This window comes from Oncorhynchus mykiss, chromosome 12, assembly GCF_013265735.2.
Source record: "Oncorhynchus mykiss isolate Arlee chromosome 12, USDA_OmykA_1.1, whole genome shotgun sequence".
Taxonomy (NCBI): Eukaryota; Metazoa; Chordata; class Actinopteri; order Salmoniformes; family Salmonidae; genus Oncorhynchus; species Oncorhynchus mykiss.
Genome location: NC_048576.1, coordinates 14,016,823 through 14,032,196, shown reverse-complemented (window position 1 = coordinate 14,032,196; position 15,374 = coordinate 14,016,823). Strand labels below are relative to the sequence as shown.

General features: G+C 46.6%; 1 protein-coding gene and 1 non-coding gene across 2 annotated transcripts in view; both read right to left on the bottom strand.

Annotated features, from left to right (window-relative positions):
- LOC110536793 (exosome RNA helicase MTR4) overlaps positions 1-15,374 on the bottom strand; it is a 55,051-nt gene that overhangs the window by 38,904 nt on the left and 773 nt on the right. Inside the window, exons 2-10 of the mRNA XM_036936984.1 lie at positions 13,889-14,032; positions 13,547-13,613; positions 13,381-13,443; positions 13,129-13,241; positions 12,755-12,929; positions 12,296-12,511; positions 11,825-11,923; positions 5,614-5,734; positions 5,337-5,468 (exon numbers count right to left, since the gene is read on the bottom strand). Of these exons, the coding sequence (XP_036792879.1) occupies positions 5,337-5,468; positions 5,614-5,734; positions 11,825-11,923; positions 12,296-12,511; positions 12,755-12,929; positions 13,129-13,241; positions 13,381-13,443; positions 13,547-13,613; positions 13,889-14,032 (1,130 nt within the window). The remainder of the gene's footprint in view (positions 1-5,336; positions 5,469-5,613; positions 5,735-11,824; positions 11,924-12,295; positions 12,512-12,754; positions 12,930-13,128; positions 13,242-13,380; positions 13,444-13,546; positions 13,614-13,888; positions 14,033-15,374) is intronic.
- LOC118937929 lies at positions 12,021-12,150 on the bottom strand. The gene has a single exon (XR_005035337.1). It is a non-coding gene; the product is annotated as a small nucleolar RNA SNORA35 (small nucleolar RNA).

Sequence of the window (15,374 nt, the reverse complement as noted above, 5' to 3'; positions counted from 1 at the left end):
CAGACACCACACAGACAATACAGGCGCCACACCATACAGGCACTATACAGGCGCCATATAGTCGACACACCATACAGGCGCAACACCATACAGGCGCCACACCATACAGACAGCATACAGGCGCCACACCATACAGACAGCATACAGGCGCCACACCATACAGACAGCATACAGGCGCCAAACCATACAGACACAATACAGGCGCCACACCATCCAGGCGCCGCACCATACAGAAGCCGCACCATACAGAAGCCATACAGACAACATACAGGCGCCACACCATACAGGGGCCACACCATACAAGGGCCACACCATACAGACACTATACAGGGGCCACACCATACAGACACTATACAGGCGCCATACCATACAGTGGCCACACCATACAAGGGCCACACCATACAGACACCACACAGACAATACAGGCGCCACACCATACAAGCACTATACAGGCGCCATATAGTCGACACACCATACAGGCGCAACACCATACAGACACTATACAGGGGCCACACCATACAGATGCCACACAGACACAGTACAGGTGCCATATAGTAACCACACCATACAGGCGCCACACCATACAGGTGCCACACCATACAGGCGCCACACAGACACTATACAGGTGCCATATAGTCGCCACACCATACAGACACCATACAGGCGCCACACCATACAGACACCATACAGGCGCCATACCATACAGGTGCCACACAACACAGACACCACACCATACAGACACTATACAGGGGCCACACCATACAGACGCCACACAGACACAGTACAGGTGCCATATAGTAACCACACCATACAGGCGCCACACCATACAGGCGCCACACCATACAGGCGCCACACCATACAGGCGCCACACAGACACTATACAGGTGCCATATAGTCGCCACACCATACAGACACCATACAGGGGCCACACCATACAGACAACATACAGGCGCCACACCACCCAGACACCATACAGGGGCCACGCCATACAGGCGCCACACCATACAGACACCATACAGGCGCCACACCATACAGACACCATACAGGCGCCACACCATACAGGTGCCACACCATACAGACACTATACAGGCGCCACACTATAGACACTATACAGGCACCACACTATACAGGCACCACACTATACAGGCACCACACTATACAGTCGCCACAAAGCGATAAAGCACTAAATAAACTTCAGTTAGTGCTAAATACGGCTGCTAGAACGCTGACTAGAACCAAAAAATGTGATCATATTACTCCATTGCTAGCCTCTCTACACTGGCTTGCTGTTAAGGCAAGGGCATTACATGGGCTTGCTCCTACCTATCTTTCCGATTTGGTCCTGCCGTACATACCTACATGTACGCTACGGTCACAAGACGCAGGCCTCCTAATTGTCCCTAGAATTTCTAAGCAAACAGCTGGAGGCAGAGCTTTCTCCTATAGAGCTCCATTTTTATGGAATGGTCTGCCTACCCATGCAAGAGACGCAGACTCGGTCTCAACCTTTAAGTCTTTATTGAAAACTCATCTCTTCAGTGGGTCATATGATTGAGTGTAGTCTGGCCCAGGAGTGTGAAGGTGCTCTAGAGCAACGAACCGCCCTTGCTGTCTCTGCCTGGCCGGTTCCCCTCTCTCCACTGGGATTCTATGCCTCTAACCCTATTACAGGGGCTGAGTCACTGGCTTACTGGTGCTCTTCCATGCCGTACCCAGGGGGTGCGTCACTTGAGTGGGTTGAGTCACTGACGTGATCTTCCTGTCTGGGTTGGCGCCCCCCCGGGTTGCGCTGTGGCGGAGATCTTTGTTGGCTATATTTGGCCTTGTCTCCGGATGGTAAGTTGGTGGTTTGAAGATATCCCTCTAGTGATGTGGGGGCTGTGATTTGGCAAAGTGGGTGGGGTTATATCCTGCCTGTTTGGCCCTGTCTGGGGGTATCATGGGATGGGGCCACAGTGTCTCCTGACCCCTCCGGTCTCAGCCTCCAGTATTTATGCTGCAGTAGTTTGTGTCGGGGGCTAGGTTCAGTCTTATATCTGGAGTACTCCTGTCTTATCCGGTGTCCTGTGTGAATTTAAGTATGCTCTCTAATTCTCTCTTTCTCCTTCTCTCTTGGAGGACCTGAGCCCTAAGACCATGGCTCAGGACTACCTGGCATGATAACTCCTTGCTGTCCCCAGTCCACCTGGTCGTGCTGCTGCTCCAGTTTCAACGGTTCTGCCTGCGGCTATGGAACCCTGAGCTGTTCACCGGACGTGTTACCTGTCCCAGACCTGCTGTTTTCAACTCTAGAGACAGCAGGAGCAGTATAGATACTCTGAATGACTGGCTATGAAAAGCCAACTGACATTTAGTCCTGGTGCCACACATCACACACAATACAGGTGCCACACACACACAATACAGGCGCCACACATCACACACACAATACAGGCGCTGCGCCACACAACAGGCGCCGCGCTACACCCACACAATACAGGCGCCACACCACACACACAATACAGGCGCCACACATCACACACACACACACACACACAATACAGGCGCCACACATCACACACACACACAATACAGGCGCCACACATCACACACACGCCACACATCAAATACAGGCGCCACACATCAAATACAGGCGCCACACATCAAATACAGGCGCCACACCACACACACACATCAAATACAGGCGCCACACCACACACACACACAATACAGGCGCCACACCACACACACACACAATACAGGCGCCACACCACACACACACACAATACAGGCGCCACACCACACACACGCACAATACAGGCGCCACACCACACACACACACAATACAGGCGCCACACCACACACACACACAATACAGGCGCCACACCACACACACACACAATACAGGCGCCACACCACACACACACACAATACAGGCGCCACACCACACACACAATACAGGCTCCACACCACACACACAATACAGGCTCCACACCACACACACAATACACCACACACACAATACAGGCGCCACACCACACAAACACACAATACAGGCCCCACACAATACAGGCCCCACACACACACACAGAATACAGGCACCACACACACATAGAATACAGGCGCCACACCACACACAATACAGGCCCCACACACAATACAGGCTCCACGCCACACACCACACACAGTTAATCAGATGACATCCAGGTCAGCCTGAGAAACAAACATATGACCATTTATCATAGTCTGATTCTCTTGGTAGCCTAGTCAAGTGATAGACTACTTATTTAACAACCGCACACTTTATCAGTCAATTAGACACTTCAACATGTGACTACTCATCATAGAGCCGGTCAGTCTGTAATGCTGTTGGTTGGTTGGTTCCAGGGGCAGTGTCAGAGGAAAAGCCATGCCTGACAGTTCCAGAAACACAGCCCAGAAACAATGTGTCAAAGGATTAAACCCCAGCCAGAGAAGTTCATTAGAGGGGGAGGGGTCAGGAGGGAGAGAGAAGAGAAAGACTGATGCACGTGGCTCCCTTCTCTCTATGATCCTCAATAGCATTACTACAACCCTTGCCGTCCCGGGGACACAAAAGGCTGCACATTTTGTTTTTTTGCCCTAGTACTACACAGCTGAGTTAAACAATCAAAGCTGGATGACTAGTTGAATCAGCTGTGTAGTACTAGGGCAAAAGAACTAAATGTGCAGCCCTTGGAGTCCTGAGGACAGGGTTAAAGAAACACTGGATTTGCCTAAACCTGAAAACAGACCAGCAGCTCTGTTTCTATAAATACAACAGACGAAACTACAACAGTGCTGCTCCTTATCACGATGCTATTAAAGAACTGCTACGGTGATACAGGTGTGTGTGTGTGAGTGTGTGTGTGAGAGTGTGAGTGAGAGAGTGAGTGAAAGAGTGAGTGAGTGAGTGAGTGAGTGGAGTGAGTGAGAGAGAGAGAGGAATTCTAAAACCTTCTGCATAAACCACACGCACGGCTTAGCGAAATTGGTTGTGTAAATACAAAATCTTTCACAAGATGTATCAGCGTCAGTGTGTTGCAACGCAACAACAAAGGGAGAAAGAATGTCAAAATATTTGTTATTTTAGTACAAACAGCCTCTGGTCAGGATGGAGGGATAGAAACCTCTGTAGGGTCAAGCCAAGATTTATCTGCTCCATCTTTATCATTACACTGTTGTCTCCCCCCTCAGAGACTGACTGGGCAGTACCCCATAATGCATTTCTTCACTGTAAGTGGAGCAGAGATCTAAAAGCAGCCAGGTAAGCACAATGGGGCATATTGATGTCTGCTGGAGTCGTCGGCTCACTGGATACGCAGCCATCCTAGTCTGGCCGGTGGACAGAGAACATTTAGTGCCCTTGCACCAGCTACGCAGAACGTACTCTGACTCGTGGGTTTTTCCACAGTTAACCAATTAAATCTGCAGCCTAGATTCATCATCCTGCTGCTGATACTCAGGATCATCGCGCAATGAATCAGCATAGTCTGCATAACAAATCAGTGGATGTAGTTTGTATTGTTAGTCACACCACGAAGAGAGCAAATGAGAGAGAGCAGTGAGTTACATGTACAGTTAAAATTAACATTTTGTGGCTGGTAGATTCCAAAATACCTTTTTACAAAGAAATGACACCCCACCTACACACACACACACACACTACCCACCATACAGACACCACCCACACATACAGACACCACCTACACACACAGACACTACCCACCATACAGACACCACCCACACATACAGACACCCACTCCACAGTGCTAGCACTTCACTCGCATTTGTAAATAAAAATTGTGTAGTCTGGTGTGTGTGGGGTGTCTGTATGGTGTGTGTGTCTGTATGGTGTCTGTATTACAGACACCCCACACACACCATACAGACACCCCACACAATTTGTATTTACAAATGCGAGTGAAATGCTAGCATTGTGGAGCCACACACCATACAGACACCCCCCTACAGATACACCACACTATACAGATACCATACCATTTTTTTATACAAATGATATACTAGCACTGTGGAGCCCTGACCACGCGCCAACGTGACTGGTGAAATCTACCCGCAGCTGGCAGGTGTTAATTTTAGGCCCTGTTTGAATCTTGAGTGATGGCGACTATTAAAAACACTGTTAGCAAAATTCCTAACATTCCAGTCCCACCCTTGGAGGAGGTACATGATTGTACGCAGCAAGCACCAAGTAGAAGAAAACAGACTGGTGGAGGCAGACTACCTGAACATGTCTAATAAGAATCATCCGTTTTCCACTGCAAAGCACATTGCTATGGTGTGCTCTAATGAATTCTCCCCATCGAGGGAATAGCTACCTGTGTTGAAGTCCAGCTTGGACACCTGCAGGGCGTAGGCCTCGCACTCCTTCTTACTGAAGCTGAAGATGATAACCGGCTGGAAGTTCTTCTCCATGATCATCTTCACGATCTTGAACACGTTGGACGGCCCTAAAGGAAACACAGTGAACAAAACGGGATATTGGATAACATTCCAGGAATTTTGAAACCCAAATTTAGATGACACTAAGTCATCTGACAAAACTTTGCTCACATTAGTACTTGTGGTCAGCAGTATAGGCAGTTAGTCACACACCTCGTGTTCCTCCTTTGCGTCCCTTGGTGTCCCACTTGCCACCTCCGCTACTGCCCCCAGAGTCCCCTGTGTCTCTCAGCACCTGCATGGCCGTGTTGAAGTTGTCCTCTCTGAACTCTCCCTGGAGGAAACAAGACACGATCAGACACACTGGATCAATAACCGACCCTAGAGTAGACACGATCAGACACACTGGATCAATAACAGACCCTAGAGTAGACACGATCAGACACACTGGATCAATAACAGACCCTAGAGTAGACACGATCAGACACTCTGGATCAATAACCGACCCTAGAGTAGACACGATCAGACACTCTGGATCAATAACCGACCCTAGAGTAGACACGATCAGACACTCTGGATCAATAACTGACCCTAGAGTAGACACGATCAGACACTCTGGATCAATAACCGACCCTAGAGTAGACACGATCAGACACTCTGGATCAATAACAGACCCTAGAGTAGACACGATCAGACACTCTGGATCAATAACCGACCCTAGAGTAGACACGATCAGACACTCTGGATCAATAACAGACCCTAGAGTAGACACGATCAGACACTCTGGATCAATAACCGACCCTAGAGTAGACACGATCAGACACTCTGGATCAATAACCGACCCTAGAGTAGACACGATCAGACACTCTGGATCAATAACTGACCCTAGAGTAGACACGATCAGACACTCTGGATCAATAACCGACCCTAGAGTAGACACGATCAGACACTCTGGATCAATAACCGACCCTAGAGTAGACACGATCAGACACTCTGGATCAATAACCGACCCTAGAGTAGACACGATCAGACACTGGATCAATAACCGACCCTAGAGTAGACACGATCAGACACTCTGGGCTTATTTCACATTCTATTACAAACTGACATATCTAACTTTGACGCAGGTCGGTCTTCTGTAGTGAAGGATAAAACTTTAATAGTTGTAAGCAATCTCGACAGTCAACATCCGGCCCTAATATTCAACACATCGGTCATTCCCAGAGGTGTGAATAGTTCTCTAAGCTACTATTCCCAGAGGTGTGAATAGTTCTCTAAGCTACTATTCCCAGAGGTGTGAATAGTTCTCTAAGCTACTATTCCCAGAGGTGTGAATAGTTCTCTAAGCTACTATTCCCAGAGGTGTGAATGGCTATGACTACGCTACTATTCCCAGAGGTGTGAATGGCTAGGACTACGCTACTATTCCCAGAGGTGTGAATAGTTCTCTAAGCTACTATTCCCAGAGGTGTGAATAGTTCTCTAAGCTACTATTCCCAGAGGTGTGAATGGCTAGGACTACGCTACTATTCCCAGAGGTGTGAATGGCTATGACTACGCTACTATTCCCAGAGGTGTGAATGGCTAGGACTACGCTACTATTCCCAGAGGTGTGAATGGCTAGGACTACGCTACTATTCCCAGAGGTGTGAATGGCTAGGACTACGCTACTATTCCCAGAGGTGTGAATGGCTATGACTACGCTACTATTCCCAGAGGTGTGAATAGTTATCACTAAGCTACTATTCCCAGAGGTGTGAATAGTTCTCTAAGCCAGGTGTGAATGGCTATGACTACGCTACTATTCCCAGAGGTGTGAATGGCTATGACTACGCTACTATTCCCAGAGGTGTGAATGGCTATGACTACGCTACTATTCCCAGAGGTATGAATAGTTCTCTAAGCTACTATTCCCAGAGGTGTGAATAGTTCTCTAAGCCAGGTGTGAATGGCTATGACTACGCTACTATTCCCAGAGGTGTGAATGGCTATGACTACGCTACTATTCCCAGAGGTGTGAATGGCTATGACTACGCTACTATTCCCAGAGGTGTGAATGGCTATGACTACGCTACTATTCCCAGAGGTGTGAATGGCTAGGACTACGCTACTATTCCCAGAGGTGTGAATGGCTAGGACTACGCTACTATTCCCAGAGGTATGAATAGTTCTCTAAGCTACTATTCCCAGAGGTGTGAATAGTTCTCTAAGCCAGGTGTGAATGGCTATGACTACGCTACTATTCCCAGAGGTGTGAATGGCTATGACTACGCTACTATTCCCAGAGGTGTGAATAGTTATCACTAAGCTACTATTCCCAGAGGTGTGAATAGTTCTCTAAGCCAGGTGTGAATGGCTATGACTACGCTACTATTCCCAGAGGTGTGAATGGGTAGGACTACGCTACTATTCCCAGAGGTATGAATAGTTCTCTAAGCTACTATTCCCAGAGGTGTGAATAGTTCTCTAAGCCAGGTGTGAATGGCTATGACTACGCTACTATTCCCAGAGGTGTGAATGGCTATGACTACGCTACTATTCCCAGAGGTGTGAATGGCTATGACTACGCTACTATTCCCAGAGGTGTGAATGGCTAGGACTACGCTACTATTCCCAGAGGTGTGAATGGCTAGGACTACGCTACTATTCCCAGAGGTATGAATAGTTCTCTAAGCTACTATTCCCAGAGGTGTGAATAGTTCTCTAAGCTACTATTCCCAGAGGTGTGAATGGCTATGACTACGCTACTATTCCCAGAGGTGTGAATGGCTAGGACTACGCTACTATTCCCAGAGGTGTGAATAGTTCTCTAAGCTACTATTCCCAGGTGTGAATGGCTATGACTACGCTACTATTCCCAGAGGTATGAATAGTTCTCTAAGCTACTATTCCCAGAGGTGTGAATAGTTCTCTAAGCTACTATTCCCAGGTGTGAATGGCTATGACTACGCTACTATTCCCAGAGGTGTGAATGGCTATGACTACGCTACTATTCCCAGAGGTGTGAATAGTTCTCTAAGCTACTATTCCCAGGTGTGAATGGCTATGACTACGCTACTATTCCCAGAGGTGTGAATGGCTATGACTACGCTACTATTCCCAGGTGTGAATGGCTATGACTACGCTACTATTCCCAGAGGTGTGAATGGCTATGACTACGCTACTATTCCCAGAGGTGTGAATAGTTATCACTAAGCTACTATTCCCAGAGGTGTGAATAGTTCTCTAAGCTACTATTCCCAGGTGTGAATGGCTATGACTACGCTACTATTCCCAGAGGTGTGAATGGCTATGACTACGCTACTATTCCCAGAGGTGTGAATAGTTCTCTAAGCTACTATTCCCAGGTGTGAATGGCTATGACTACGCTACTATTCCCAGAGGTGTGAATGGCTATGACTACGTTACTATTCCCAGGTGTGAATGGCTAGGACTACGCTACTATTCCCAGAGGTGTGAATGGCTATGACTACGCTACTATTCCCAGAGGTGTGAATGGCTATGACTACGCTACTATTCCCAGAGGTGTGAATGGCTATGACTACGCTACTATTCCCAGAGGTGTGAATGGCTATGACTACGCTACTATTCCCAGGTGTGAATGGCTATGACTACGCTACTATTCCCAGAGGTGTGAATAGTTCTCTAAGCCAGGTGTGAATGGCTATGACTACGCTACTATTCCCAGAGGTGTGAATGGCTATGACTACGCTACTATTCCCAGAGGTGTGAATAGTTCTCTAAGCCAGGTGTGAATGGCTATGACTACGCTACTATTCCCAGAGGTGTGAATGGCTATGACTACGCTACTATTCCCAGAGGTGTGAATAGTTATCACTAAGCTACTATTCCCAGAGGTGTGAATAGTTATCACCAAGCTACTATTCCCAGAGGTGTGAATAGTTATCACTATCTACTATTCCCAGAGGTGTGAATAGTTATCACTATCTACTATTCCCAGAGGTGTGAATAGTTATCACCAAGCTACTATTCCCAGAGGTGTGAATAGTTATCACTATCTACTATTCCCAGAGGTGTGAATAGTTATCACCAAGCTACTATTCCCAGAGGTGTGAATAGTTATCACTATCTACTATTCCCAGAGGTGTGAATAGTTATCACTATCTACTATTCCCAGAGGTGTGAATAGTTATCACTATCTACTATTCCCAGAGGTGTGAATAGTTATCACTAAGCTACTATTCTCAGAGGTGTGAATAGTTATCACTATCTACTATTCCCAGAGGTGTGAATAGTTATCACCAAGCTACTATTCTCAGAGGTGTGAATAGTTATCACTATCTACTATTCTCAGAGGTGTGAATAGTTATCACTATCTACTATTCCCAGGTGTGAATAGTTATCACTAAGCTACTATTCCCAGAGGTGTGAATAGTTATCACTAAGCTACTATTCTCAGGTGTGAATGTCTATCACCAAGCTACTATTCCCAGAGGTGTGAATAGTTATCACTAAGCTACTATTCTCAGGTGTGAATGTCTATCACCAAGCTACTATTCCCAGAGGTGTGAATAGTTATCACTATCTACTATTCCCAGGTGTGAATGTCTATCACCAAGCTACTATTCCCAGAGGTGTGAATAGTTATCACTAAGCTACTATTCTCAGGTGTGAATGTCTATCACCAAGCTACTATTCCCAGAGGTGTGAATAGTTATCACTATCTACTATTCCCAGGTGTGAATGTCTATCACCAAGCTACTATTCCCAGAGGTGTGAATAGTTATCACTAAGCTACTATTCTCAGAGGTGTGAATAGTTATCACCAAGCTACTATTCTCAGGTGTGAATAGTTATCACCAAGCTACTATTCTCAGAGGTGTGAATAGTTATCACCATCTACTATTCCCAGAGGTGTGAATAGTTATCACCAAGCTACTATTCTCAGAGGTGTGAATAGTTATCACTATCTACTATTCTCGGAGGTGTGAATAGTTACCACCAAGCTACTATTCCCAGAGGTGTGAATAGTTATCACCAAGCTACTATTCCCAGAGGTGTGAATAGTTATCACCAAGCTACTATTCCCAGAGGTGTGAATAGTTATCACTATCTACTATTCCCAGAGGTGTGAATAGTTATCACCAAGCTACTATTCTCAGAGGTGTGAATAGTTATCACTATCTACTATTCCCAGAGGTGTGAATAGTTATCACTAAGCTAATATTCTCAGAGGTGTGAATAGTTATCACTAAGCTACTATTCTCAGAGGTGTGAATGGCTGCTACTTGTATGTTTAGCCAGGCACCTAACACCATGCTTAGTCATCCCACTGACAGACATTGTAAACCGAACCTAAATAATGGAGTGATTTTTGTGTGCTCTCATCACTGTAACCCATCTGGTCTGTTAGGACAACAGCGTGATGCAAGCAATGCTTAACACAGACCTAGCCCGAAACATGAAAAAACGCCCCAGACCATTATTCCTCCTTTACAGTTGGCACTATGCATTGGGGCAGGTAGCATTACTACCTTACTAACTTTAAGTATCAGCTGTCAGAGCAGCTTACCGATCATTGCACCTGTACACAGCCCACCCAACTACCTCATCCCCATATTGTTATTTTGCTCCTTTGCACCCCAGTATCTCTACCTGCACATTCATCTTCTGCACATCTATCACTCCAGTGTTAATGCTAAATTGTAATTATTTCACCACAAAGGTCTATGTATTGCCTTACCTCAATCTTACTACATTCGCATACACTGTATATATATTTTTCTATTGTGTTATTGACTGTACGTTTGTTTGTGTGTAACACTGTTGTTGTTTGTGTCGCACTGCTTTGCTTTATCTTGACCAGGTCGCAGTTGTAAATGAGAACTTGTTCTTAACTGGCCTACCTGGTTAAATAAAAAATATTCTCCTGGCATCCGCCAAACACAGATTAGCCTGTCGGATTGCCAGACGGTGAAGCGTGATTCATCACTCCGGACAATGCGTTTCCACTGCTCAAGATTCCAATGGCGCAGAGCTTTACACCAGTCCAGCCAACACTTGGCATTGCGCATGGTGATCTTAGGCTTATGTGTGGCTGCTTGGCCATGGAAACCCATTTCATCAAGCTCCCAACTAACAGTTATTGTGCTAACATTGCTTCCAGAGGTGGGTTGGAACTTGGTAGTGAGCTTTGCAACTGAGGAATTACGCATCAGCGGTACTGTTCTGTGAGCTTGTGTGATCATCCACTTCACAACTGAGCCATTGCTGCTCCTAAACATTTCCACTTTATCTTTATGGATACATCTATCAAATGACTGTACAAGGAAGTGAATTAAGTGCATTTCCACCATGACAGGGTGTGCATCATCTGTGTGTGAGTGTGAAAAGTAAATGCAGAAGGTAACGTGTTGTCACAGCAAAGACAAGAGGAAACCTCTGGTATTGTGGATGTCCTTACGTTCTCATCCACCACAAGGTGAAGTCCGTCGCCACCTGCTGGGAAGATGTAGTGCTGCAGGGGGGTGGGCCGAAAGTCAGTATACACCACGTGACAGGGCTGCATGGGGACAAGAGGAAGTCACCAGTAAAGTATTAGCATCTCATCACAATAACAATTTATTCACAGTTAAGTCGATTCAGTAAATTCTTTCCAAGTGTGTGCTCGGCCTTCGAAAGGGAACGGCCAGTGTTGCGGCCCAGTCCTTCTGCTGACCAAGGTTAGTGTGGCACTGGAGTGAGACAGGGCAGCCAGGGGGATGGCAGACCGGTCACTAGACAGTGACGAGGGGACCGGTCTTTAAAAGTAATAGGATATGTGGTGGACACCTCTGGAGGCACAAGATGTGGGACATCTGTCAACAGCCTGCGCTTCTTATAGGAACCAAGGGTTAAGTCAAGTAAGTGACCAAGTTAATGAAATAAACCCCACCTGTTTGTGGAGGTGGCAGATCCACTCAGCAAACTGCTTGGCGTTGGGGATAGTGGCGGACAGGAAGACATAGTGGACATTGTCAGGAAGCAGGATGATGGTCTCCTCCCAGACCACACCACGCTCTGCATCTCTCATGTAATGGATCTCATCAAAGATGACCCAGGCCACCTCTCTCATGACCTCTGACCCTCGGTACAACATGCTCCTCAGAATCTGAAACAATAAGGAGAAGTTAACTTTATTGTCCAATGTATACACAAATGCCCACAGAAATGCGTCTTCCGTTTTATCCTTATCCCTCCAAAATATAGAATGGAGCAGAGGAGACAGATGAGAGCAGGGGTCGGAGGTCGGAGCGGGGGTCGGCGCCAAGGGCAATATCAAGTTGAGCAGACAGAGTGGAGAGTTGATAATGTGATGATAATGGAATGATAACGGAAAGCTCTGATGTTGTACCTCAGTGGTCATGACAAGGCAGGAGGCAGTGGGGTTGATGGTGACATCACCGGTCATCAAGCCAACATCTTGGAACTCTTCGTACATCTCTCTGTACTTCTGGTTACTCAGGGCCTTGATGGGGCTGGTGAAGATTACCCTCTGCTTCCCTCTCAGGGCTAGAGCTATGGCATACCTGGAGGAGGGGTAGACGTGGGTTTGGGAAAGTGTTTAAGAGACTGCCTAGATACACTAATCTGGCCTTTGAGGTCCTAAGTACAGGTACTGATTTTTACCTGGGACATCAGGTGAGTGGAATCTCAAGCCAATCAGTGACATGAATCAATTAACTAATTTACAGCCAAAATAACACACACTCGGTGTGTCAAACTCACTCTGCACAGACAGTCTTTCCTGCAGAGGTGTGGGCAGACACAAGCACTGACTGGTTGTTGTCTATACACAGAATGGCCTCACGTTGGAAGGGATCCAGAATGAAGGGGTACTCCTGCAAAACAGACCAGAAAGACATTAGCAGGAACAGAAATGGGTTGACTGGAGTCACTTGACAAAGCAATGTTTAAGGCCCTGATTTTCAGACCGTGCTTTCACCATATCCACACAACAGAGATTTACAGTTACACTACCTTGGCCGCTTTCCCCACACGAGGCTTAAGCTGTGTGTACTCCTCATTGGCTGGCAGAGCCACCTGTTCAGGTAAGGAAAACACAAATGTCAGTAAGGGGAAGCCGGTTGATATATTGGAAAGAAATATTAACAAAATATATAAAAAGATCTGTGAAAGCTCTTACCTCGTGATTGCATCCTTCCACTGTCTCAACCGGCTCCACCTTCACTTTGGGCATGCAGTCGGCAAGACTGGGGATGGCCATTTCATATTCATTAGCATTCAATCCCTTAACCAACCATGAGTAGAATTCACACATCACTCTAATTTGTGTATCATATAGCCATGAAGCCATGTGTCTACACCAACAGGGAATCATAACACTTGACACAATTACAAATCTAGGCAGTCGGTAGAGATGAAAGAGTGCACTGAAATTGCAGTGGGCCGGACTCAATCCCATGCTGCAGCTATATCTGATCTTAAGGCAGCAAATCTAGAATTGTTCAAAGTCACGTCATCTTACTTGATCTCCTCTGTAGAGACAGTCTCCAGCTTGGCCTTTTTCCCGAACACCACCTCATCTGTCCCGTCGTTGTCTGCTTCCCTCTTGGTCTTGGCAGCAGGGGGCTCGTTCGTTCCGCCTTTATCATTATTACTGGTTGCTTTCCTGAAAAGTGAGAATAAAGTGAGAATAAATCAGTAATTCCGTCAATTACATCTTCCATTGATTTGATACACTACACGACCAAATGTATGTGGATATCTGCTCGTCGAACAACTCACTCCAAAATCATGGGCATTAATCTGGATTTGTTACCCCTTTTGCTGCTATAACAGCCTCCACTCTTCTGGGAAGGCTTTTCACTAGATGTTGGAACATTGACACGGGGACTTGCTTCCATTCAGCCACAAGAGCATTCGTGAGGTTGGGCATTGATGTTGGGCGATTAGGCCTGACTCGCAGTCGGCGTTCCAATTCATCCCAAAGTTGATTGATGGGGTTGAGGTTAGGGCCCTGTGCAAGCCAGTCTAGTTATTTCACACCGATCTTGACAAACCATTTCTGTATGGACCTCATTTGTGCATGGTGGCATTGTCATGCTGAAACAGGAAAGGGCCTTCCCAAAACTGTTGTCACAAAGATGGAAGCACAGAATTGTCTAGAATGTCATTGTATGCTGAAGCGTTACGATTTCCTGTCACTGGAACTAAGGGGCCTAGCCCAAACCATTATTTCTCCTCCACGTAACTTTACAGTTGGCACTATGCATTGGTGCAGGTAGCATTCTCCTGGCGTCCGCCAAAGCGAGATTCGGCCGTCGGACTGCCAGATGGTGAAGCGTGATTCACTCTAGACAACGCCTTTCTAGTGCTCCAGTGTCCAATGGCGGCGAGCTTTACACCACTCCAGCCAACGCTTGGTTTCATGACTAATGTTCAAACAGTATCACGGTTCTGGTCTAATGCTTCTAAAAATGTTAGGCATAACCATGTTCATGGAGCTCTAGGGCTTGTGTGCTGCTGCTCGGCCATGGAAACCCATTTCATGAAGCTGATGTTGCTTCAGGAGGCAGCTTGGAACTCGGTAGTGAGCGTTGCAACCGAGGCCAGACGGTTGTTACGCGCTTCAGCACTCCAGTTCTGTGAACTTGCGTGGCCTACCACTTTGCGGCTGAGCCATAACGGTTCCAAGGCATTTCCAGCACTTACAGTTGACAAGGGCAACTTTAGTAAGGCAGAAACTTGACATACTGACTTGTTGGAAAGGTGGCATACTAGGACAGTGCCACGCTGAAAGTCACTGAGCTCTGTGTGCAATATTTTATACACCTGTCAGCAATGGGTGTGAACGAAATTGCCAAAACTCATTTGAAGGGGTATTATATATTGGCAGGTTATTATTCCACAGCAATATCTGGCTGATCTTCCAAAGTGTGGTCCTTTGATAAGGGTCAAAGTTCAAACTGAACGAGGGACACAGTGGAACATCTGTACAGAATGGCATATTG